Source organism: Macrotis lagotis, chromosome 2 (genome assembly GCF_037893015.1).
Source record: "Macrotis lagotis isolate mMagLag1 chromosome 2, bilby.v1.9.chrom.fasta, whole genome shotgun sequence".
Lineage (NCBI taxonomy): Eukaryota > Metazoa > Chordata > Mammalia > Peramelemorphia > Peramelidae > Macrotis > Macrotis lagotis.
Genome location: NC_133659.1, coordinates 3728195 through 3752750, shown reverse-complemented (window position 1 = coordinate 3752750; position 24556 = coordinate 3728195). Strand labels below are relative to the sequence as shown.

The window sequence follows — 24556 nt, the reverse complement described above, 5'->3', positions numbered from 1 at the left end:
GAACAGAGCCCACAGCTCAATACAGTTTGTCTGCCAGGGAGATTTGGAAAAAGACAGGGCTGACAATGAAAAGTGCTCTGATAAATCAGACTATTTAAGGTCAGAAAATCACCCAAACTAGAAATAGAACTAAAAACTTCGCATTTGCCTTAGTTCTGATCCCAGTTAAAGTAATTTCACTGAATCCCCCATCCCAATATCTAATTATCTTGAATACAGTATTTGTACAGGGCAGAGTCTCTCTAATTCACAGTGACAGGGAGATGGAGATGGAGAATTACTAAGTAAGTGAACAAAAACAATAAAAATCAAGGGTCCTGCATCATGAGATACACTTTGTTCATTCCTTTTGACAGGTGTGGTATGGTGTGAATTATTTATAGTAAGAGTCCCAGAGTGTATTCTGGAAAAGAGATGAAGTCCTACAGATGTGAGCACATATGACAGTCCCAGCCTAGAAGAATCAGAGGATGTGGAGAGAACTTTGTGCAGCCTAAGGAAGAAATGGGAGCATGTTGGAGAGGAAGGCTTGGGCAGCAGGAAGACCTGGCCTCAGCCTCTAGGGCGTGGTCCACGGCAAGTCCTTGGTGGGTCCTCTCAGAGATGGGCTGTTGGCCTCATCGAAACGGGGAGGTAGTGATGAAGTCACAAGTCAGTCAGCAATAATGAGAATCCGCTACTTTAAGTCAACAGTGATTTAAAGTTTGCACTTTACAACATGCAGCTGGCATTATTATGCCCTTCTTACAGTTGAGAAACAGATAGACAAAAAGTGAAGTCACTTTCCTAGAAGTGTCTGTGGCAGAATTGAACTCGGGTCTTCCTGGCTCCATGTCCAGTGCCCTTGTCATTCCTCTAAAAGTTTCTTTTAAAAACTAATAGGGGAAATGACTATTTAATACCACATTTTAAGTTGTCCACAGTGTTTTATGTGCAATACCTCCTATAGTGAGGAGAGAGTACAGTACAGTGGACAGGATGCCAGAGAAGGAGGAGTCAGAGGGCCTGTGTTACAGTCCTGCCTCATCTGCTATCTTGCTGTATAACCTGTATAACTGGTAAAATACCCAGGAATCTGATTTCCCTTATTGGGGGGGGGGTGGATTACATGGCTCCTGTGCTCCCTTTCACCTAGAGCTGCTCCATGGAGAGTTCACTGGAACATTCCAGTGAATTCAAATTCAGCCTCTTTTATTTATTTATTTATTACTTTTTAGGTTGTTTTTTTTTTTTTTTGCAAGGCAATGGGGTTAAGTGATTTGCCCAAGGCCACACGGCTAGGTAATTATTAAGTGACTGAGGTCAGATTTGAACTCAGGTCCTCCTGACTCCAGGGCCGGTGCTCTACCCACTACACCACCTAGCTGCCCAAATTCCGTCTCTTTTAACTCACAAGTTTTGTGACCCTAGGCAAGTCACTCCATCTCTGATTGCCTCAGTTTCCTGGTCTACAACATGGGGATGATTCGAACACTTATCTATCTTCCAGAGTTATTATGAGGCTACAAAAAAGAAATATTTGCAAAGAATTATCACAATGCCTGAAACATAGCTGATACTTAATAAACTCCTTTATCTTTCCTCATTCCCTTTCTCCTTCCTTCCTTTCTTCTTTCATTTCTTTCTCCTTTCCCTCCTTCCCTCCTTCCTTCCTTTCCTCCTTTCCTTCCTTTCTTTTCTTCCTTCTTTCCTTTCTCCTTTCCCTCTCTCCCTCCTTCCTTCCTTCCTCCTTCTTTCCTTCCCTCTTTTCTTCCTACCTATGTTCCTATGATCATGAGTCTCACAGATGTGTGAGATAAGGTCTTATGGATATTATCACCCCCTTTTTTACAAAATGGGAAACTGAGGCATTGAAAGAAATGGAGTGACTCCTGCAAGGTAACAGATCTTTATCCAGAGGCCTCCTGTTGAACTCAAGTCTTTCTGACTCCAGGACTTTATCTAGCCCCTCTCCCCCATTCAGTTGCTCCAGCCCACCTCGGGGTGGCGGGGAGGAATGTCTTTCTTTGTTTAAATAAGAACACCATGGCATTAGAGCTGGAGTGAACTTTCACACCCCTGAATTCAACCATCTGTTTTATAAATGAAGAAACTGAGGCACAGAATTTCAGGAATTTGTCTTGTATCATTTGGCAAGTATCTTAAGGAAGCATCTAAAATAGTCTTCACATTCCAGCCATCTAACTGCCATACCTTGAGTTCTTTCCATGACAAAAATGGTACTTGCCTAATGAGTCATGGAGGGCCATGTTGACTCAAGGAGTGATGGAAGGGGCTCTGAGGGGCTTTAGTGTGTCACTTGGGACATCTCGCATGCCAGAGTGGCAGAAAAGAGATTACTTGGTGAATGTGGCATTGGCTGAGGAAAAAGAGAAGCTCGTCATGTGTCTAATGAGCACCAATGGTTAGAAAACTCGGGTCCTGTGCTGACAGAATGCTGAAAAGAGAAGCTGGAGGGCTCCCCACATTGAATCCAGTGGATTCCTTGTGGAGATAACTTATGGGAATTGGTGGATGAGCATCACACAAATAATTCAATTCCCCAATGGTTTGAGGGCACACAATATATCACATTACTCAGAGGAATGTGCGGGTCCATAAACCATCTATTTTGGATGTGGTACTTACAACAACCCTCGTTATCATATTGATTTTACAGATGAGAAAACTGAGGCAGACAGCGTGAGTGACTTGCCCACGATCACACAGCTAGAAAGTTTCTGTGGATAGATTTGAATTCAGGTCTTCCTGACTCTAGGTCTAGTGCTCTATCCACTACTTCAGGAGAAGACTGACCCCTAATTAAAGAAGCTAATGTACTGATGTGATTATGAATCTACAATAGTACTAGGTACATTCAGAAGTTAAAAAGAATTAAGGGCGAAAAAATGTTTTAATTATGGAGTTTTGCAGCAGCGTTGACCAAGTGCTGCCAAGTTCCTGCCCCACAGTGTTGAATAAATGCAGATTATATGAAAATCTCTGCCTTTTTTAACCTCAGGAACTTGTATTTATTATTTGGAGAAAGCCATTCTGAAACCCCAGACCTGCAACAAAATTAAGGTGGACTTGAAAATGATAGTAAATGTTTTGAAAATAGTTATAAATAAATTTTCTAATTACTTAATAAACTGCTATTTCTACGGCAACACTAAAAAAAAAATTCCATATGTTGACCAGGGAAGTTTTTTGTTTCTTTTCTTTTTCTCCTCCCAGTCTAACTCTGCACTTTAAGCATGATGAACGTGAGGAGTGTTTGTGTCCCCATCTCTTCCCATCTAGAATTTGCCTACTTTTCCTTCTAATGCAGATGGCAGGGGGAAATATGCTTCAGTTTATACCTAGCACCTCAAAAGCTAAGCATTTGAAAGAAAACATGATAAATACAGGAGAGATAATTTATGGATTGCCTTTTTTGTGGTTTGTTTTTTGTTCCCCTACTCCATCCCAAGGTCTGCTCTGAGGTGGCATCAAAAACCTAGAAAATTAAAATTCACATGCAAACACTGGGCCAGCAGCATCAAGAGACCTCATGGACAAGCCACCAAAGCTTCTAGGTGTGGCCAAAGGGAAAGAAAACCCCAAGGATTTGTTGTGCAGGGACTGGTGGATTTGGAGTAAGGAAGGCCGTGTTTCAAACCCTGCCTCAGAGACTCATTAGCTGGATGACTCTAAGCCAGTGACTTGATCTTTCTTTGCCACAATTTTCCCCATATAGAAAGGAAAGGTTTGGACTCCATGGCCCCTTAATTACCTCCCAGATCTAAATCCTTGACCCTGTGCCATCACTGAATCTCAGGAGCTTCCTCAATTCCTCATATATAAAAGAAAGGTCTTAGAGTCAAGGTCCTTTCTCTGTATTTGTAACCTATAATGCTATATTGACCCTTTGGCCCACAAGGGCAGGAGCTCCAGAATGACCTAGAAAAGAGACTTAGATGGGGAATTTGTCTTTAAGCAATTTGGAAGAGAGGGCTGGAAAGTCCATGGCCATTTGCTCTGTGCTCATCTTGTCTCTCCATGAGGCCTGACTGAACTTGAGTGTGTACTGTACTAGACTGTACTAGAGTGATCTTATTTGGGGGAGAAGAAATTGAAGCTGGGATGTCTCCAAATGGCCTGATCCTGGCCTTCAAGGGTCCTTAATTAATTTGTGTTCCAGAACCTGTTGACTGAAGCTAGGAATCTCTTTTCAGAATAAGGTTAGTAAATGCATAAACAACAACAGGTTATCAAAATATAAAAACAAAATTCACCTGGTCTAGGTTAGAAATCCCTGTTCCTAGAAATTCAGGGGGGGAAGCTGTGACTATGCTATATGGTCTGTGGATAGAGTTGGTTACCTGATTCCTTCACATGGGGTTGCTAAAAAAGGGAGGCTCCAATAGCTTCTTTTTTTTTTTAGATTTTTGCAAGGCAAATGGGGTTAAGTGGCTTGCCCAAGGTCACACAGCTAGGTCATTATTAAGTGTCTGAGACCAGATTTGAACCCAGGTACTCCTGACTCCAAGGCTGGTGCTTTATCCACTATGCCACCTAGCCTCCCCTAGCTTCTTCTTTAAAGGGAAAAAAAGCAGAAGTTCCTTTCCATACCTGGGACTCAGCCTCATCATTTAGTTTTCTAATGAGGTCAGACTTGTCTAGGAAAGGACTTCTCTATGCTGGCCCAATAAAAGAATCAGTAGACTATTCTGCAGATTTCGTTTATACTTTTTCCTTATGAATTTGTATTTTTTTTCTTGGGCCGCTGCACTGGGAATAGTGTCTGATATTTATTATGCAGTTAATAGACACTTGTTGGCTGAAGGATTCTATTTCTTCTAGAGTCTAAAATGAAGAAGCAAAGGGGACAAATCTATGTGTTCTTCATTTGCTTTCTTGCTCAGATGTGGAAGTAAAATGTATGCTCAGAGAGGGTTTTCTCAGCTTGAGAGGTAGCAGCCTATGGGCCAGCGAAGGAGTCTCCTGGGAAAGTTGAGGGAATATGTATTCTCCCAAAGGAAACAATCATGGAGGATGTTTATGATCCCTTCCCCCTTGTGTGAATTTGGGATTGGAATTGATCCACATCCTTCCAAACATTTCCCTATATTAACTGGTATTTATCAAATGGCATCCTTTCTCAATGGCCTGCAATGATGTGAATATTGACCTTCAGTATCTAAAGGTTTTGGCAGTAGAGTGTGAGCTCTGACAGGTGCTTCCTGACTAAAAAGAGCTAGCTGGCACTTGTGACTTGAAGCCTGTGATTCAAGGACCAGTCTTGTTAAATGGAAGAGAGCGAGTCCATTACCAGATTTGTTCCAGGGCGAGGCATGGATTCAGCTGAATCATTTCCTAAAGTGAGTATGCTCATGTTGATGCATTCCCACATCCTTGCACATGGAAGAAAGAATCCTCCAACAACTTGGGACATTTGAAGACTAGGAAGTGGTGACATGAAGAATGTATGAAGGAGCTATCCATGGTAGAGCAGAGACTCTCATGGAAAGATTTGGTTAACCAGCAGGGAGAAAAAGGGGTGGCAAACATGTTAATGGAGGGAAGGAAAGACATGCAGTACCATCAATTCAATTCACCAGCATGTGTTAAGAACCTATTCAATGTCAGAAATTGTAATTAGTGCTTCAGATGCAAAGACAGACATCAATTTGACATTGTTCTCAAAATATTGCATTCTTCTGGCCAAGTGCCAATGGGGATATGTGCCAATATACAAAGGCCCCATGGTTTTCTAAGTGTGTGTTCCTGATGTTAGAAGACTTCCACCAAATTCATAGTATAATCAGTCAGTGACTTCAGAGTCATAGGAAGTGAGCTGAAGCTCAGGGAGAGAAAATGAATGGCAGATATGCAGAAAATAGGATAGTTTGAGTTTTTTTAGGCCAATATGGGAATTTGCTTTCTTTTTTTTAAATATAGATCTGTTACAAGCTTTTTTTTTTCTTTTTACAGTGGGGATTAAGGAATAGGAGGAAAAAATAAATGCCAACCTGAAAAAACCCCCAAACATTTATAGGTTAAATAACTCCCCTGTAATCTCACAGAAAGTCAAAGATGTCAATAGAAGCCCCCTGAAAGCAAGGGCTGCTTCATTTTTGAGCATATTTCCTGTACCTAAAAGACTAAACAAGTAGGCACTTATTAGAGCCATATTCTTCTTATAATCATAAAGAGTGTTTAGTGAGGGGGCAGCTAGGTGGCGCAGTGGATAGAGCACTGGCCCTGGAGTCAGGAGACTGAGTTCAAATCTGACCTCAGACACTTAATAGTTACCTAGCCGTGTGGCCTTGGGCAAGCCACTTAACCCCATTGCCTGCAAAAAACAAAAAACAAAAAAAAACCCCAAACTTAAGAAAGAAGAGTGTTTAGTGATTCCAGAGTGCTCATAATGAACACTGAGCAGTGCCTCCTAACAAAGCAGTGAAGATCCATTATGCCACTGGGACAGTCCTATCAGGATTTGCTTGCCTTGACTATGCATATTGTTTACAAGGGTGTTGTTTTTTTTTTCAATGGAAGGTGATATGGGTGGAAGAGAATCCTTTTTAATATTTTAAAAATAGGTTTATTGACGGATTCATTGGAACTGGGGCCCAAGTCTCTCAGACTTGTAAGTCCAACAATCCATTCCCCCACTCCACTGGTCTATATTGACACCTTATTAAATGCTGAGATATTCAAAAGTAGTGTACTATGGAAATGAATATCATTGTTCAGCAGGCCTTGAACCTCATCCCATCAGTCCTGCACTTGTGTAAGATCCCTGGATGCAGACACCAACGGCTTGATAGAGGCAACTATTTTATTTCTTTATCTGACTTTGAATGACTTGTGGCCAAGGATTCCATTAATATATCCTGGGCTGTCTTGATTTCTCCATAATCATCATTTCCATTTTACCAGCCCACTCCTGGTCTCCAACCAGCTGAATATTGATTAGGTCATTGGCCCCAGGTGGTCTGTGGTTCTCCCCAAAGGCACTCGATAGGCTTATCTCAGTTGTGATAAGAATCTTCACTAGGAAAGATAAGGCATATTTCAGCCTCCTGCTTCAGCCTCAGGAAACACAGAGCAGGAGGTAGGAAACTGGAAGAGCCAGCCTTCTCTGTTTAGTGGTGGGGGTGCACATTGGCATTTCCCTGAGAGCCTCAAGCTTCCCCACAACCGAGATCCATGCACTCATTAGATTCGTGATAAAAAGCATCCTGGAGAAAAATGGCAGCCAATGGGACCACGGTGTTGGCAGGAAGTTACAACTGTTCCAAGTAAGTGGTGCCAAGAGAGCTGTTGAGATGAAAGGTGTGATCCAAGTGTGATCACTGGCTCACTTGGTCGCTGTCTGAAGGCAGCATCAGGGACACGCACAGGAGGTCTGTGAGGCTGGCAGCCTCAGAACATCAAGGGAAAGTGCCCAAGGCACGCAGGTGGAGGTGGGTGGGAGGGGGAGATGGGAGAGGGTGGTTATGGGGGAGACTTAGCCAGGTAGGTACCAAAGTATAAATTCTGTGGCTTCTGATTTTTTCTTTCTCCTTCCCAGATGGTGTTCATTAGGGAAGAAGAATAGTAGCATGAAGGAGGTTTCTGGCCCTGGAAAAATATTAATATCCCAGTTTTGCTAATGCAAAACCCTAAGAATGATTGAGCCTGGAAGGTCAATTTGGGAGTCAATTGTGATCTTACCCAGGCAAATATGGGTGTATTTCAGCTCCTTTGGGAAACTTTTGTGCCAATAACATGATGCAGAAGCAGCAGGGTGGGTGTCCTAAGATCTGAGTTCAAATTCAGTTCAAACACAGACATTAGCTATGTCCACCTAGGCAAGTCCCCCTTCTGTGTTCCACTTTTCTCATCTGTAGAATGGGGATAATCATGACACTGCTAAATGGAACTGATGAAATGAGGAAAGGGAATAAACATTTATACAGTGCATCTGCTGAGTGTTTTTTAAAATAATATTTGATATATAATGTCCTATGTAAAACATTCTGAAAACTCTAAAGCATCATTTGACTGGTCACTATACTAACAAGAGCATTTGCTCCACAGCTGGAGGAACTGATGGGGCCTGATCTCTGATGGGACCTGGAACCAAGATGTTCTACTTGTCTGTGCCTCGTGTTCTTGATTTGTAAAACTGGAGGCGTTGGACCAGGTGGCCACAAACCCAGAGCAGAAGGCCTGCCCGAGGGGGCGGTAGGAGGGGCCCTGGCGACCATCTGAATGGCCCCTCATGGGACCACCCAGTCCCCATTCCCAGACTGCTGCTGAAGGCTTCCCATTATGGGAGGCCCACTGCCTTCAAGACTGCCCTCCCCAAGGCAGAGAGTTGAGAGTGCAGGGAAGTGTCACCTTCATCTGATCTTAAGTTCAGTCTGTCCCAGGTCCATCAACAAGCCTTCATGAAATGTGTGCCTTAGGCTGGGAAGGGTGATGGTCATTACAGAGTCAAAGTCGGAGTGGACAATGCCTCCCAGGCTTCTCTCCATGGAGGAGATATGTAGAAGGGGGGCTGATCCACAAGTGCATCCTGGCAGTTTTCACAGTGGCCTCTGGAGTTGGACCTGGGGCATGAGTTCAAGCCAGCCTCAGACACTAGCTTCATGGCTCTCTGCCTCAGTTTCTCCAAGTGTAAAACAACCCTCCGAGGGTTGTTGTGAAGAGCAAATGAGATCCTATTTGCAAATTTTAAAGTATTATATAAATGTTACATGTTTAGTAGTATTTAATATTCTCATTATTAATCAGATGCTTACTACAAGACAGGCACTGTCTAAGCAAAGGGAGACATGGACTTCAGCCATTTTCAGTTGTATTTGACTCTTTGTGACCCTTTCTAGGGTTTTCTTTGCAAAGACACCAGAATGAGTTGGCATTTCCTTCTCTGACTCATTTTACAGATGAGGAAACTAAGGCATACAGAGTGAAGTAACTTGCCCAGGGTCACACAGCTAGCTGGACCTGGTGCTCCATGATGATGATGTCCTGGTGGCCCTACTGAGGAATATAGAGAAAGGCAGAATGGTCCCTGTCTTCAAGGAGGTCACATTCTTTTGTAAAATGTATTTAAATTTATTTTTTATAACATTTTCAGTTTTGAACTGTCTCCCTCTGTATCAGGCTTTAGAAAACAGGTGGACATAGAAAGAATGGATGGCAAGAGCAGCGGTCACAAGAAGGTCCTCCCAACATATTGTCAGGGCTCCCTGACTACATGAACTCTCAGGGATTGGTCAGCAGGTGCTCTGAACCTGGCCCAGGGCTAAACACCAGACCAGAAAAGAGGCAAAAGTCTGGCCCTGTCTTTAGAGGGCTTAGAGGCTTCTAAGACAGACAACTGCAAGCCTCTGCCTACAAAGCCGAAACAGGCCATGATTAACTGAGGAAGGCTCTGGAGTGAAGAGGGATGGGCAAGGGTCAGTGAGGAGGTGCTTGGGCCTCAGGCCCTTCTTAGCTGTGGACCTTGGGAAGGCATGCCCCTCCATTTGCCTTGGTTTCCTCATCTGTAAAATGAGGAAAGCATGGCCCCTTTGTGTCAGGCTTGTGAGAATGGAAGGGAATGATCCTTGGAATTCATTCCCCATGGGGCCTGGTGCAGGGGAAGTCTACATGATTGTTACCTGTTATTGGACAAGTTGGGGAGGAAGCCAGAGAGGCCAGGATGGGGAGAGGAGGACTAGACATGGTCGGAGAAAATGGCCAGAGGGTGGAGCAGCCAGGACACTAGTGTCAGTGGAATGAAGATGATTGAGGAGAGGAGTGAAGGCTGGAAAGGTGGAGGGGGCTTGCAAAACCCAACAGAACATTAGGCATGCTATTGGGGCCACTTAAGTAGCTAGAGATCACTTTGGTGACTGGGGCAGCTTAAAACATGCAGACCCTTCCCTACCACCCCAGCTGTTGTGATAATCCAGGTGTGCTCCAGGATGGGGAGGCATCAGAGGAGATAAAGAGGTGCACTGGAGAAATGTCACAGACAGTCCTTGACAGTAGGTTGGATATGAGGTGGGGGAGTATAGCAAGAGACAGAAGAGGACATCTTGGCTCTAGGTCCAAGGGGTGGGAGGATGGTGTTGCCTGGTGATCTAGAAGGTACCAGGGGAAAGAATTCAGTGGGAGAAGTGAGTCCAGTCTCAGATTTGTTGAGTTTAAAATATCTGGGAGACATTCCATTCTACAAGTTGGAGAGGCATCTAGAGATGCGACTGGAGGTCAGACATAGAGAAAGTGTCATTGTGGTGGTTTGACCTTTGTTTCCAAAGAGGACCAGGGGGTCAACCCAGGGGATGTCCTGCCTTGCACATGAAGTGGGTTGGAGTGGGGCAGAGTGTCCCAAAGCTGTCAGACTCATTCCTTCCTAGAAAATGTTGGGAGCCAATGGGAGTCTCCCTGACTCCTGGCCTCTGGCTTCCTCTGGCCCTTGGGTGTCCATCTCAGGGCTCCAAGAAGTGCTCTTATTTATCAAGTGCCTACTCTTAGTGGGAAAGTACTGAGCAATGAGAATACAAAGAGCAAAAGCCGGTCCCTCCCCCAAGGAGCTCACAATCCAAAGGGAGAAGATAATCCAGAAAAGAAAGATGAAAGATGGGGAGGAGGGGTGGCTAGGTGGCACAGTGGATAAAGCACTGGCCCTGAAGTCAGGAGTACCTGGGTTCAGATCCGGTCTCAGACACTTAATAATTACCTAGCTGTGTGGCCTTGGGCAAGCCACTTAACCCCGTTTGTCTTGCAAAAAAAAAAAACCCTAAAAAAAAAAAGATGGGGAGGACCCAACCTGGGTCATGATGATGCTTGAAGAAAAGAAGACCAAACAGAACTACAGGAGGCGACCAATGAATATATACAATATAAGATATGAACATAGAGGCACACGTCATATACATGTATCTAGATAGAGAGATCTATGTGCTTAATAATTATACCTTAGAGCATCATAATTAAAATTTCACACTTTTATTGGTGAATTGTCCCCTTTTATGTATATCCGCACTCCGTTCTGACTCAGCTACACCTAAACCACCAGTCCCTGCTTCATTTCCAAGTTAGGACCCCTAAAGGTCACCTGGACAGAAAGGACAAAATAAAGAGTTCAGAAGACACCACAAGCCCAGGATGAACCCAGGATGCAGGGAAGAAAAATTTATCCCTATGTAGGAATTCTCTATCTGCCAAAAGAAGAATGGCAAATATATTTTTGGCTTTTCTTCATGCTAATTTCATCCTTCAAAAGGTGGAGGAAGTGAAGGTGGAAACAGGTACTCTGGACCGGATTCTCTGCACAAAGGAGGACAAGGGCCCCGCTGGCCTCTTCATTTGTGATCCAGGAGGCCGATGAAGGACAGGCATGCAAAGTGGATGAGGATGTGTCTCGAGATTGGCCTAGAGGATTAGTGAAGGAAAGGGAAGAGAGACAACCTGGACTGTTCTGGAGTTCTCAGATCACAAAAACCAATTGTCAAATGTTTAGGAGTTTTCACTCCTCAATAATCAACAAAAGCTATAAATCTAGGTTTGTTTCTGTTATTTGCTTGATTGTCTCAACTTAGGAAAATGATGGAGAAAATATTAATAATATCAACTGAACTGGAGTGTGTGTACACACTTATTTTTTCCAGAGCTGATTGTTAAACATTTACCAGCACATGCCTGGCGGCAGCAGATCTTGTAAAGGATAGGGTAACGTGCATTTGGGCCTTAATTCAAAATCTTAAAATTTTCCACTAATCTTCATGATCCCAATCAAAATGCTTGTTTTTTTTCACACCCACCCTCCCTCACTTTCCCCCCCTTTCCCTTTCATTGTATGATCATGAAAAACTTTGACAAAAATATATTTTGGAATCTTCTGTCCTATAAATCGTATTCATTTATTTATTTGCACCGTCTCTAAGGACAGACTTTAATAAGTGTAAAAACTTCAGCTCCACCTCTGTATGAGGCATTATAAATTCTGAATTAATAGAGTCTGGCTCATGCTGGGCTGGGTATCTTTGGTGATGGATGGGTGTCTCTGCCTTGAATTTCCTGACACTTTCAATTTTAGGAATGGGCTTTTGCTCATCTTACAATTACCTTGACAAGGTCTACAAGGGGCCTCCTATCTAAGGCTAAAATCTCCTCCTTTTGGTTAATTAACTATGGTGGATTTTTTTTAAGCAGGAAGAATAAAACAGAGTGAAAATATATTCCCAATAAAGACCATTCATCCTTTTGGTCTTTCTCTAAAGGGCACGATGCCATCGTCACGCTCCTGAAACATTATAAGAGGCCTCAGGATGAACTGCCCTGCAATGAATATTCTCAGCCCGGAGGAGGTATGGTGAATTCTGATTTTGAACATTCCCTACTGAACATTCTTCTTTGCTCTCTGAGGGTGAGGAAAGGGGAAAGATGGAAATCAAAGGGCCTGGCTTGCTTGATATTAAGAGCATTGACATGGCCTGGAAACCTACTGGAAGGCTGCTTCTCCCTTCGGGCTTTGTTGCTGTTGTTTTACTTACTAGGGTCAAGTTTCTTAGAGTTTAGGACATTTATGAGGGGCTTGCCTGGGTGTGGAGGCCCAGAGGAATGGGGACTCTTTCCACAGGTCCAGTAGAACACCCCCCTTCTCCTGGCTCTTAAGCCAAGGCCTCTGGCTGCTAGGAGGTCTGTGACTAGAGATGGGGAACCCCTTTGTTGTTCCATACCATTGATCTCCTTTATAATCTGAAGGTTTGATTTTATTCATTCTGAAGAGTTGGGGTCCTTGACCAAAGAACAAGGGCAGAGGCATTCCTTCTCCCTTCTACCTTTACCTCTCACTTTCTAAAGGCATGATGCTCAGACTTGCGGTCTGGGAAGAACAGGGACCTGAAGCAATCATCCCATTGGGGGACTCTTTTCTTTGTTATTTGGGGGTACATATCTGTGGCTTCCCTGGGAGGATGTTGGACTCTCTTATAAGATTTCCAACTGCCTCTCTGCTTTGATTTCAGATGGCTCCTATGTTTCTGTTCCATCTCCTTTGGGGAAGATTAAAAGCATGACAAAAGGTACTTTTAATGTTTTAATGGGCAAACTCAGATTTTTCTTTCACATGACTAAATGATATTCCAAAGCTGGTCATTTTCTACTGACATTTAACAGTTTAAAAATTCTAAGAAGATGAACAATGTTAAAGATTTCTTCAAGACCAATGGAAAATAATTAGTGTCACTGACTAGACGTGTAAACCTACACACAATGCACATCCATGTGATGATTATGAGGATTTTGGTTGCTGATTCTTAGTTATCTGCTTGCTTTGTCTTAATCTCATATTCTTTGGGAAAACTAGAAAAGTTCTTCCAATTTTTGGATAGGGGGGCATTGGGGGACAAAATAGATTCCTTTGAAATGCTAATTAATTCATGAACTGGGTGAGATCTGCAAAACTCAGTTGCAGACCAAAGGAGTACCAGTGAATTGAGCAAAGTCTTTAAAAAATAAGGTGGTTCAGTGGATAGAGCCTCATCTCTGGAGTAAGGAGGGTCTGAGTTCAAATCTGACCTCAGATGCTTAATATACTTAGCTGTGTGACCTTGGGCAAGTCATTTAACCCCATTCCTTTACCAAAAAAAGAGAAAGAACCTCCCAAACTGCAAACTTCCATTTCCAATTTTGAGGTTTTCAGGCCCTCTTTGGATACTCAACTGTGAATGCTTCATGTGAGTGCCCACCACATTACTGAATGCCCATGCCTCTGAGTCCTGTGAATATTCAAGCTTATTCAGACTACCCTGTGAGCAGCCTCCTGGTTGACTAGATAAGAAGCTACTCTTATCTAGGAATCCTTGCCTACAGCCCTCCAAGGTTGTCAGATAATAGAAGCAAACTGGGTAAATCCCATCAGGGAGAGGGGGAAAAACACTTCAGCTCAGAAAGGAAAGATCAGAGACAGAAGACAGGTCACTGCTTCCCTAGAAGAAGGATTTTTAATGCACTGTGCAGCAATCCTGTTGCAATTTTGCTCCCCGTGTTGGGGTTTGTCATGGGTACCCATGCATAGAGGAAGGGTATAAAAGTCAACCAATGGACAGTGCTAAATCAGTTGTGGTTGGAGAACAGTCCTGCTTAAGTGAAGCATGTATGTGGTGATTTTAAAAATGTCCTTTACAAAGAGAATACTGTTTTCCCATTTTTAGAAAAAGCAGACGTCCTCCTCCTGCGGGCAGGGCTCCCTTCCCATTTCCATCTTCAGCTCTCCGAAATTGAGTTCCATGAAATCATCGGCTCAGGTAACCTGAGGGAGGAGGTCTGTTTCAGAAGTTCAATAACCTCAAGAAATACACTTTCACTCATTTACATTAAATCATTTTAGGATCTTTTGGAAAAGTGTACAAAGGGAGATGCAGGAACAAAATAGTGGCTATCAAACGGTAAGCAAGAAAATGGAAAATGGTGTGATCTGAGGGTCTTGAGTTCATTTTTAATAGACAAAAATTGCCAGCAGATGTTTATCTCAGTGTTTTTTGATGGTTTCCAACACTGCCTTTCTTCAGCTACCGGGCCCACACTTACTGCTCCAAGTCTGATGTAGACATGTTCTGCCGAGAAGTGTCCATTCTGTGTCGCCTCAACCATCCCTGTGTCGTCCAATTTGTTGGAGCCTGCTTGAATGATCCCAGTCAATTTGCCATCGTCACTCAGTACATATCGGGGGGCTCCCTCTTCTCCCTCCTCCATGAGCAGAAGAGGTATGGACCTTGGTTCTGGTGAATGACTTGGGCGAGGGTGGAGCGAGCCGGCCCATCATCTCTGGGCAGGGTCCAGATGTGGCCTCCTTAGATGGGGGCAGCAGAGGTCCCCTAACCTACTGAAACCCCAAAGAAAGCCTTCTCAGGAGGCTCACCCTCCAAGGGCAAGGAGCTTGGATTTGGTCCTTGCTGCCTCTTCCCTGATGCTTAACTGCATTGAGCACACCTATACTCCTCAGTGTGCCCCTCATTAATGCTTTTCTAATGGATAAAAATAATTCTGTACCTTCTGTACCCCTTGCAGCTGCAGGTAAAAAAAAATGCCTCCAATTTGGAAGCTGTTAATTAAAGCCTGTAATAATTAGCTGCAGTTGACAGACCAATGAAGATCTCTGTGACCCAAGCAGAGAATATCACTAGAGATCAAGTCTAAAAAATAGTTGGGTTTTTTTAATTAATGTCCCTGCTTAAATCTAACTTTAGAGAGTTTTTTTTGAACTCTATGCATGTCAGAACTGAAGAAGAGTATCCTCTCTCAAAATCTCCTCCAACAGTTCAGGCTACCAGCTGGATTTCTTTCTATTGATACTATCTCGGAGCAAAGCAGACCCTAGGCCATGACCCTGGGCTGGTGACTGTTGCACTAGGCACTCTATCAAGTTCCTTTTGATCTCCCTTCTAACTATAATTCTGTGATCTAGAATATTCTAGACAGGATTGCTGTACAAAAGAGACTCTGATAAGGATCAATCCAAAAAGATACATAATCTGATTTAAAAGGATAGAAACCCCCCTCCCCCATTTAGTTAATCTGGGAACTAATCCATAGATGGAGGTGAAAATGCCCCCTTTGTGATCAGATAACTGGTTACTCCTTCTGCTTCTTGTATGACCTTGGACCTCAGTTTCCTCGCACTGAAAACAAAAGGGTTAGACTAGAAAACATGTATGATCCCCTTCATTTGAGAATCTGTAAAGCATGCATCTACCTAACACATTGTAGGGAGCTCCATTCACATTATAGATTTGACATTATAACACAAATATATGTAAATATGTATCAATAAGATCCTTTTATCTAGATGGGTTTACCAAAGGGAGACTGCAGCCCAGGGACAATTGCTGACCTAGAAGGACAGAAAAGGCAGTTTTGAGGTTCATCTCTGGGCTGGCCCCTTCACTGCCCGAGTCTCCAGTCCCCTTTCTCAGGCCAGGCAGTGAGCCGCAGTGGTGAATGGAGCTCCCTGCACCCATGAAATCCCAGAGCTGGCTGGTAACCCTCCACAGAACAAAGAGTAGGATAGAATGAAAGAGTAAAGGGGATATGTCATGTGTCTCTCATGTAAATACATACAGATGTGGGGTATAAACATGCATGTAAATACACATCTTTACATATATGTGCGTATGGTGATGTTTGTCCTTTGTTCTTCACTAATAGACAGTGTTTTGCAATTTGCATAAAATATATTCAGAGAGAGAAGGGAGGGAGAGAATTATTGAATTACAAGTGGTCAATTTGAAGTATGTCATATCTAGCAGACCTTGTCCTCAGCTCTGCAGGTATAAAGATCAAACTAAAACAAAACAAAACTATCCCTGTCCTGACCCATGAGCTTCCATTCCCACTGTGGGAAACGAATGTAGACAACAGTGAGCTCAGATCCATCGTCCGCTGATTGAAATATGTGCAAGTGGCTTTGCCCAATTCAGTCTTCTTAATGTTACCATTATATTGTAGGATTCTGGACTTGCAATCTAAATTAATCATTGCCGTGGATGTCGCCAAAGGCATGGAGTACCTTCACAACCTGACCCAGCCCATCATTCACCGCGACTTGAACAGGTCTGTCTGTCTGCCTAGGTAACGCCTTGACCCAGAAAGCCTTGTCTAGCAAAGAGTGCATGGACAAATTGAGGAGGAAAAATGTAAGAGGAAAATCCTTATCAGTTTTTTTTGACCCATCCCGAGGATTCTCATTATGGGACTTTAAAGTCATGGGGCAGTATGGGACTTTAAAGTCATGGGGCAGAGTGGACATATGTAGGAAACTGGGAAGGTGAGGCTGTTTGCATTCAAGTCTGTGAGCACTGCCCAAGTGCCTATTATTCCCAGGCAGGAGACCTGTGGTAGTGGGTCCAAGTGTGTGCCAATTCAAGTGTGTGGTGCAGAGGTTAGTGGGAATGTGGTCACCTTAGGCAGGGGCAGATGCTACCAGGGTTGGTGTCTTGTTTTGGTGATTGCCTAGACTAGAAAATGATGGGGAAATGATAATAATACAGATGAAATGGGAACTTTTGTTTCTGAAGATTGTTGTTAACCCTTGACCAGCTATGACTGGTCAGAGGCATGCTGGGCATGACCCTGGGGAAGTAGATGGCCCTCTTCACCTGTACCCCAGATGCCCCACATCTTTCTGTTGTTCCTAAGGTCTCTAGAGCATCTACCTCACAGAGTGGTTGGAGCCCTTAGCTCCCTGCCTGCATAAAGTAGGTGCTCTATAAATGCTTGCTATCATTGTACATTTATTTTATTGATGCAGAGAGCTCCCAGGGGAAGAGGTTCCCTCTCACAGGCTGTATGGCCTGCCTCTGGAACTTTAACAGTTGCCTCGGGTGCAGAGAAGGGGAGGACTTTCTCAGGATCTTCCTGTTTCCATCCACAGCCCAGCATGGTCCTTATTTCCTGCTCCGTCTCTGATTTCATGATAAATCTACTTTGCTATTTTGTATAAGGCAGGATTTCTTGGGAGGGAACATGGCAGAGAAGACAGGGTGGAAAGAGAAGGAGCTGGATTCTCATTCTGGTCCTGGTCCTTGCTGAGCTGTGTGGCAATAGCCCGACCTCTTTTGTCTGCCTTGCTTGCATGGTGCCTTCCCAAGCCTCCCCACTTTCACTTGGTGCCTTATTCCCAGTCTGGGAAGCCAGGTTAGCACATTGGGAAGCGGCGATCTCCAGGCTTGTGGGTGGGATCACCGTAGACTTGCTCAGCCATGCGTGGTGACACACAGGTCCATCTGCAGCTGCATTTAGAGAACCACTAACTTGCATGCAGAATATTTTAAAGGGATGCTGAACTGGACACTTGTGTCCCCTTGGATAATGGTGCCCAAAGCTTCCTCAGGACTAAGACAGGCCAGTCCAGCTCCTTGGGAAAGGCCAGGCTCCCTACCCAAGATGAGAGCCCCATTTCTCTGGAGGCACATGGTGTCCATAGCCATCATAAAGGGATAAAACAGGACAAAGCCAGGAAAGACAACTGTCACTTAGCTTCAAATGGGACTGGATATAGAAGGTTCACAGGGAGCATGCAGTCCTGGTTCTTCATGCTGCCTGGGATAAGTCCCTTGACCTCTCTGGTCTTGCTTTCCTCATCTGGGAGATAATGCCCAGGCCCTCTCTGAAAATAGACTGGGTTGCAGAGCAGATTTAGAGGGCTAAATTTGGAGAGATGGAACCTGGGGCCAACTTTCATTCACAACCTCTGTAAACTTGGGGAAATTCCTTAACTTCTCCTGGTCTCAGTCTCCATTCTCTCAAATCAGCAGGTTGGATGACTGGACTGAAGGTCCTTTTTGTATGACATTTATGATCTCTTGGTAATGGTGGACCTGTGCAATAGCAACCAGGTCCTGCAGGTTTCCTAGGGGTGGCAGGTTTCAATGTTTTGGTGCAGGTAAAGAGGGGCAGCATCGATAAATGGCGGGGGGCAACATGGCAGGGCAGGAGGGATGAGACAGACTCCACAACCAGGAAGGAAGTCTGCTTCTGAGAAAGAGCAGACTAATGTTGACTCCCACAGCCTACTCTCCAAGGGGCAGATGGGCAGCCAAGATACTGCAATCACGATCAGATTGAGAATTCAAGGACCTGGGTTCAAATGTCTATCCTGCCATTTAATACTGGGTCACTTTGGACAAGTCCCATAAATTCTCTGAACTTCCCCCTTAAGTATAAAATGAGGGGGCTTGGTCTAGAGAACTCCTAAATTCCCTTCTGATTTTAATTCTCCAGTCATATGGTTGAGCAAACAGAAGGAATGTGCATTGTCTCATTTCATCCTCATGAGAATTCTAGAAAGTATATGTTTTTTATCATCCCCATCGAGAAAACTGAGATGGATCTAAGGTGAGTGACTTGCCCAAGGCCATATAACTATTAAATGTCTGAGTCTGGATTGAACCTGAGTTCAAGCCCAACCCTCCATCCACTGTGTCACTTTGCAGGCTTCCAGGATATAAGAAAAAGCCTATCAGAAGCACTGACATTTCAGCTGAGCTTTGGAGAAATGAGGGATTCTAAGAACCAGGAGGGAGGCTGGTGGGCAACCATGCAGTTGAGGGATGACTATGGCAACTGTGCCAGTCTGCTTGGCGGTGAAGAGGAGTCTGGAAAAAGAGAGATGGCACTGCTTGTAAAGTCCTTAACTTTGAGAAGATGGTTTGATCCCTGGGTTACAGAGTCTAGCAGTCCTTGACTTAGAGGTTTAGATTCTTGGCTTTGTGTGCCAATAATCTTTTTATAACTACAGGTTCCTTCTGATTGTTTCTTCTATTTCTATTTGCATGTTTAGCTCTTCTGGTGACAAATGAAAGACAAAAAAATTATAGATAATTTAGAAAAGCCAGCTTCCCAATGACAAATGACAGATAATTAAAAAGACAAAACTGTTAATAGCTAAAGTTATTCTGTTTTAGAAGATTGTGATGTTAACTAAATCAGGAAATGGTTTTTTTGAAAATGACAAAGAACATAGAGAATAATCAATAGGGCTCAATCTTAGAAATCCATGTACACTTAGGTGCTATCTCAGGGACCTACTCACACCCAACTATGTATGAACAATCATAGACAGAAAGATTCATGTAATGTCTGTCTAATGACCCCATTGATAGCATGTTTTTGGTTGTGTAAATATAATCCTTGAATCTCTTTAATAAAAATTTGTTTAGTTGAGAGCCTACAGAATGCCCATCTGGGAGTCAATTCATTCAGTAAAGTAACTTGAAGAAACTCCTACAAAGCAGCCTTCAAAACCCTTGTGGGGTGGTTAAGTGGACTCCTTGCCTCATCATTAATGATCACAGGCAATGGTTTGACAGTCCCAAGGTCAACTTCATGAAATCTTAAGGATGTTACCTTCTCTAGGTTATAAATAGGGTCTCTGCCCTTTCTGGTCGTTTCTCCTTATAATGCTGTTATCATTGTAGGAACCCCCCCCCCAGGTCTACTTATTCTCTATGTATCAGTTTATATAAACTCTCCCCATGTTTCTCTATATCCTTCACTTCATGTTTTTTTTCTTTTTTTCTATTTATTACAAGAGATAGATTCTTAGTTGGGAGTTATGTGGGTAGGTCAGCAACCTATATATACATATACACATATATACATATACATATTTGTATGTATATGAGTTATTGCCAGTCTTAATATTGAGAAGCTCAGTATTTCAAGTTTGCAAAATGCTTTCCTCACAATAAACAGAAGAATCTGGTAATGCCAGACCCGTTACCCCCATTGGATGCTTCACAAATAAACTGAGGGTCCTAGCACTAAATGTCTTTCTCTTACTCACAGGGTCAAGATTTATCTAATTTTGCTATTTTATGGTATTGAAATTTTTTTATTTTAATCCTCTTGGAGGATGTCTATTGATTATTTTTTTTTGCAAGGCAAACGGGGTTAAGTGGCTTGCCCAAGGCCACACAGCTAGGTAATTATTAAGTGTCTGAGACCGGATTTGAACCCAGGTACTCCTGACTCCAAGGCCGGTGCTTTATCCACTACGCCACCTAGCTGCCCCGTCTATTGATTATTTAGTTAAAAATTCTTCCCCTGGGCAGAGCAATGAAAGTAGTTCCTTTATTTTTATACATGATACAACTACCATCTATATTTAGGTCAGCTTGTTGGGACATCTGGTGTCAGATACTGCCCTATTGCTTTCCAGGTTTCCTAATGCATTTTTATTGACTATAGTCATTAATGTTCATAGATTTATTGGACAACAAGGTACTAGACTCAATTGGGGAGGAGGGTGTCTCATTTACCTAATGTGTTCGACTGATGAACTTAAAACTGTTCTACCCCATACCACACTGTGGGACAGCTATTTCCTTATAGCATTATTGCAATCTAGTCTTGCTTGGCCCCTTCATTCCTATTTCCCCCCATCAATCCCCTTAAGATCCTCTGATTAAATGCATTTTACCTGTTTTTTTTAAATTCATATACAGTATCGAGTCCAGAACTTAATATTTTGTGCCTGGAGACAACTTTGCAAAGCCTCTCTGTGGCCTATCATACACCTGAAAATTCACTTTGTTAAAGAATTTCACTTGTAGGAAATGGGGCTTCTGTAGAGCTAGAAGCTTCTCCTCCATCAGGACAGGGGTTGGTAGCTCACCTGGGTTTGCCATTCAGGACAGAATGCATTCATCATTGACTAATTCCCTACCTTAAATAGCTATTCTTTTTTCTAATTGGTATTTTGTTTTTACAATTACATGTTATGAAAGTTTTTCAATTCATTTCTATGCATGTGCATATTTTTAAGTTACATAATTTCTTTCCACCCTCCCCTCACATCCCCTCCTCTTCATCATGAACAGACCATGAATATTATGCAGACACATTTGTATTTAACATGTTTACAGATTAGTCATTTTCAGTATGAGGCATTAGAATTAAGGGAAAAGAAAGAAAACCATGAGATAGGAAAGAAATACATAAAAGTGATTTTTTAAAAAAGTGAATATATTGTTCATTCAGATTCTGTAGGATGTTTTTGTTTAGTTTTTCTTCCTCTGGTGGGGGACAGCATCATCCATGGCTGGTCTCCCAGGGTTCTCCTGGTTTTCTGAACTAATGAGAGCAGCTGCATCCATCAAGGTTGATCATCTCACCATGCTGTTGTTGTGTAAACAATATCATCTTTATTCCTATTCCTTTACCCAGCATCAGTTCCTGTAATTTGTTCCATGCTTCTCTAAAGTCTGACCAGTCCTGGTTTCTTATAGAATAATAGTATCCCATAACATTGATATATCATAGCTTGTTCAGTCATTCCTCAATTGATGGGCATCCCCTCAATTTCCAGTTCCTTGCTACTCAAAAAGAGCTACTATAAATATGTTGGAACATGTGGGACCTCCCATTTTCTTCTAGATATAGGCCTAGTACTGGAATTGCTGGGTCAAAGGGTATGATCTGTTTTATTGCTCTTAGGCATAGTTCTATTTTGTTCTCTAGAATAGCTGGATCCATTCACAACTCCACCAGCAATGCAGCAATGTCCCAATCACCCCGATCATTTTCCTTTTTTGTCATTTGTCATAGCCATTCTTGTTAACTAGGTACCAGATTTACTTCTAACCACATAATTTTGGCCCCCTGGAACAATGCTCCAGCATCCACACTGTAATCATTTGTCTACCACCATTTTGCTGCCTCCTTTTTTTTTTCTTCCTAGAAATCTCCAGTACCAATGAGCTATTATTGCCCTTCATGTCTGCCCTATAAGTATTTTGAGTTTCTTTGCCTGGAACCATAGTAAATCTCCTTAAAGCATTTTTTGGAATGACTCCATTTTTTTCCACCTGCTTTCTCAACAATGAAGGTGAGGTGGTGGACTAGCTAACTCTTTTTGTGTATGTGTGTCTTCCTGGTCCTTTCCATTGCTTCTTTCTACTTTTCTCAAGGATGTGTGCTGAATTGTCAGCCTTAGAAAAAGTCAACAAAGGTGTCCATAGCTCTCCTATCCCCCCGACTGAATTTTTTTACTTATTTCTTAGGTGGGGCTGGGAATGGTGATCCTTGCCTCTCCACAACCTTCTGAGTTGTTAAGCTTTTGGTAATGATAAATTTGTTACAATTTACACACTCCTTCATGCATTATTTCTGCTTCTTTTTTAGACTTTGCAACTGTGGGTCCTGAAAGATAAAGAGTTGAATTTTCATGGGATACTCAGAATAGAAACATGGAATGAGAGGTTAGGATTAATAAAGGAGCAACCATTTTAAAAGACCAATATTTTGGGTCTTGATGAATTAATTTCTAATAGCTGAGTCTACAATAATAATTCAGATAATTATTTAAATTCTTGGTTCTTTTCAAAGATTTTCTTCTAAAGTCTCCAATATTACCCATGGAATGGTCTGGCTTTTTAAACAGCATTAATCTTCTCTGGCAACTGCTTGCATGTCTAAGGAGGTGAACCTATGCAGATCATATTTAAATTACTCACACTTCATTTCCTCCTTATTTTACCATGTTATATGTTTCTCAGTCATGACCACAACTCAGTTTTTGGGATTCCTGCCATGGTCTGTGATTCCTTATTTAATAAGGTGATTCCCTATGTGTCTATTTCCCTTTGTGACAGCATTAGATAATTCTTTTTGTCACTCAGATCTGGGGGATAGCTGGATTATTTGACTACAGAATCCTTTGACAACAGGAATCATACCAGATATGTATTCTCAGAGGACCATCACTTCTCTGAACCAGAATAGGTATTTAACTAGTTTGCAATCCAATCAGAGTGTAAATCAACCAATCCTGCCATTTTCTTAGCTATCTGACATTATGCTAAACCTTAGGAATTCAAGGAAAAATAAAGGCCATCTTTGTCCTCCAGAAGCTCACATTCTAATAGGGGAACAGGTTTTCATTGTGAAGACCAAGATAGAAAATTCCTTCTTCTAGGTCCATATGCTAAAGAGATCAAAGGAAGAGTAAAAGGATCTCTATGTATAAAAGATTTGCAGCAGATTCTTTTTGATGGTGGCATAGAACTAGCAGCTAAGGGATACCCATCAACTGGTGAATGGGTGAATAAAACATGAGCTATCAAGATGCTGGATTGCTGTTTGTAATAAAAAACAATGGAATGGATGTTGTTCAGAGGAACCTGGGAATATTTTTATAAACTGAGGTAGAGTGAAGGAATCAGAACAATCAGAAACATGTATACTATAATGGGAACTTTATAAAAACAAAAATAAAGCAAGAAAACTTTTTGAAGTTTTATCTTCATTGTTGTCCTTAGATTTTTCATGTAAATAGGCAAAATACTCCATATTAACTAATATCATCTATAAAAATATAATTTATAATTCAATTCAATCATCACGCATACTGAATCCTCTCTTTTCCATCTTATCTGTCTGTCTGTCTGTCTGTCTCTCTCTGTCTACCTCTCTATTCATCTTTCTATCCCTATCTCTGTTTCTCTCTGTCTGCTTGCCTACCTGTCTGTATATCTTTCTACCAGATCCTAATTTTCAGGAGCTTGCATTCTATGGGAAGGCACACAACATTGTAGAGAAGTATTTGCAGGGAACCTATCTTTCTCATGCATCCAGTTCATGCCAAGGACATGGTTAAATGCTTTACAAATATTGTCTCATTTGACCCTCAGAACAATTCTGCAAAATGCACCATCATCCTCATTTTACAGTTTAGGGAACTGAGGCAGAAGAGGTTAAGTGACTTGCCTAGGGTCACACAGGAAGTGTCTGAGACTGGACTTAACCCCAGGTTTTCCTGACTCCAGGTTCATGCTGCCTCTGGGAAAGACCTGGTTAAAAATTTGAGCTGCTCCTCAAACAAGCTAGTACAAGTGAAGTGATGTTGTGTTCCAAGAATGGGGATACCTCTGAAAGTCAAGAAATGGAAAAACATTTCCGTAAAATGGCAGATCCATCAGTTTACTTCAGCATAGAGTTCCTGAAGGAGAATCTTGAGTCGCAGGCCTAGAAATGTCGGTTGGAAGAAAAGAGCTGCCAGCCATGTATCATCTTGTATAAGGTGAATTATCTCATCTCAAAGAGTCCC

The 24556-nt window shown here is 42.5% G+C and overlaps 1 protein-coding gene across 4 annotated transcripts in view; it reads left to right on the top strand.

Moving 5' to 3' along the window:
- TNNI3K (TNNI3 interacting kinase) overlaps window positions 1–24556 on the top strand; it is a 305481-nt gene that overhangs the window by 103249 nt on the left and 177676 nt on the right. For all 4 annotated transcript variants that reach the window (XM_074221177.1, XM_074221174.1, XM_074221175.1 and 1 more), the window contains exons 12-17: window positions 12228–12314; window positions 12975–13031; window positions 14163–14255; window positions 14339–14396; window positions 14520–14714; window positions 16456–16560. In XM_074221177.1, coding sequence (XP_074077278.1) covers window positions 12228–12314; window positions 12975–13031; window positions 14163–14255; window positions 14339–14396; window positions 14520–14714; window positions 16456–16560 — 595 coding nt within the window. The remainder of the gene's footprint in view (window positions 1–12227; window positions 12315–12974; window positions 13032–14162; window positions 14256–14338; window positions 14397–14519; window positions 14715–16455; window positions 16561–24556) is intronic.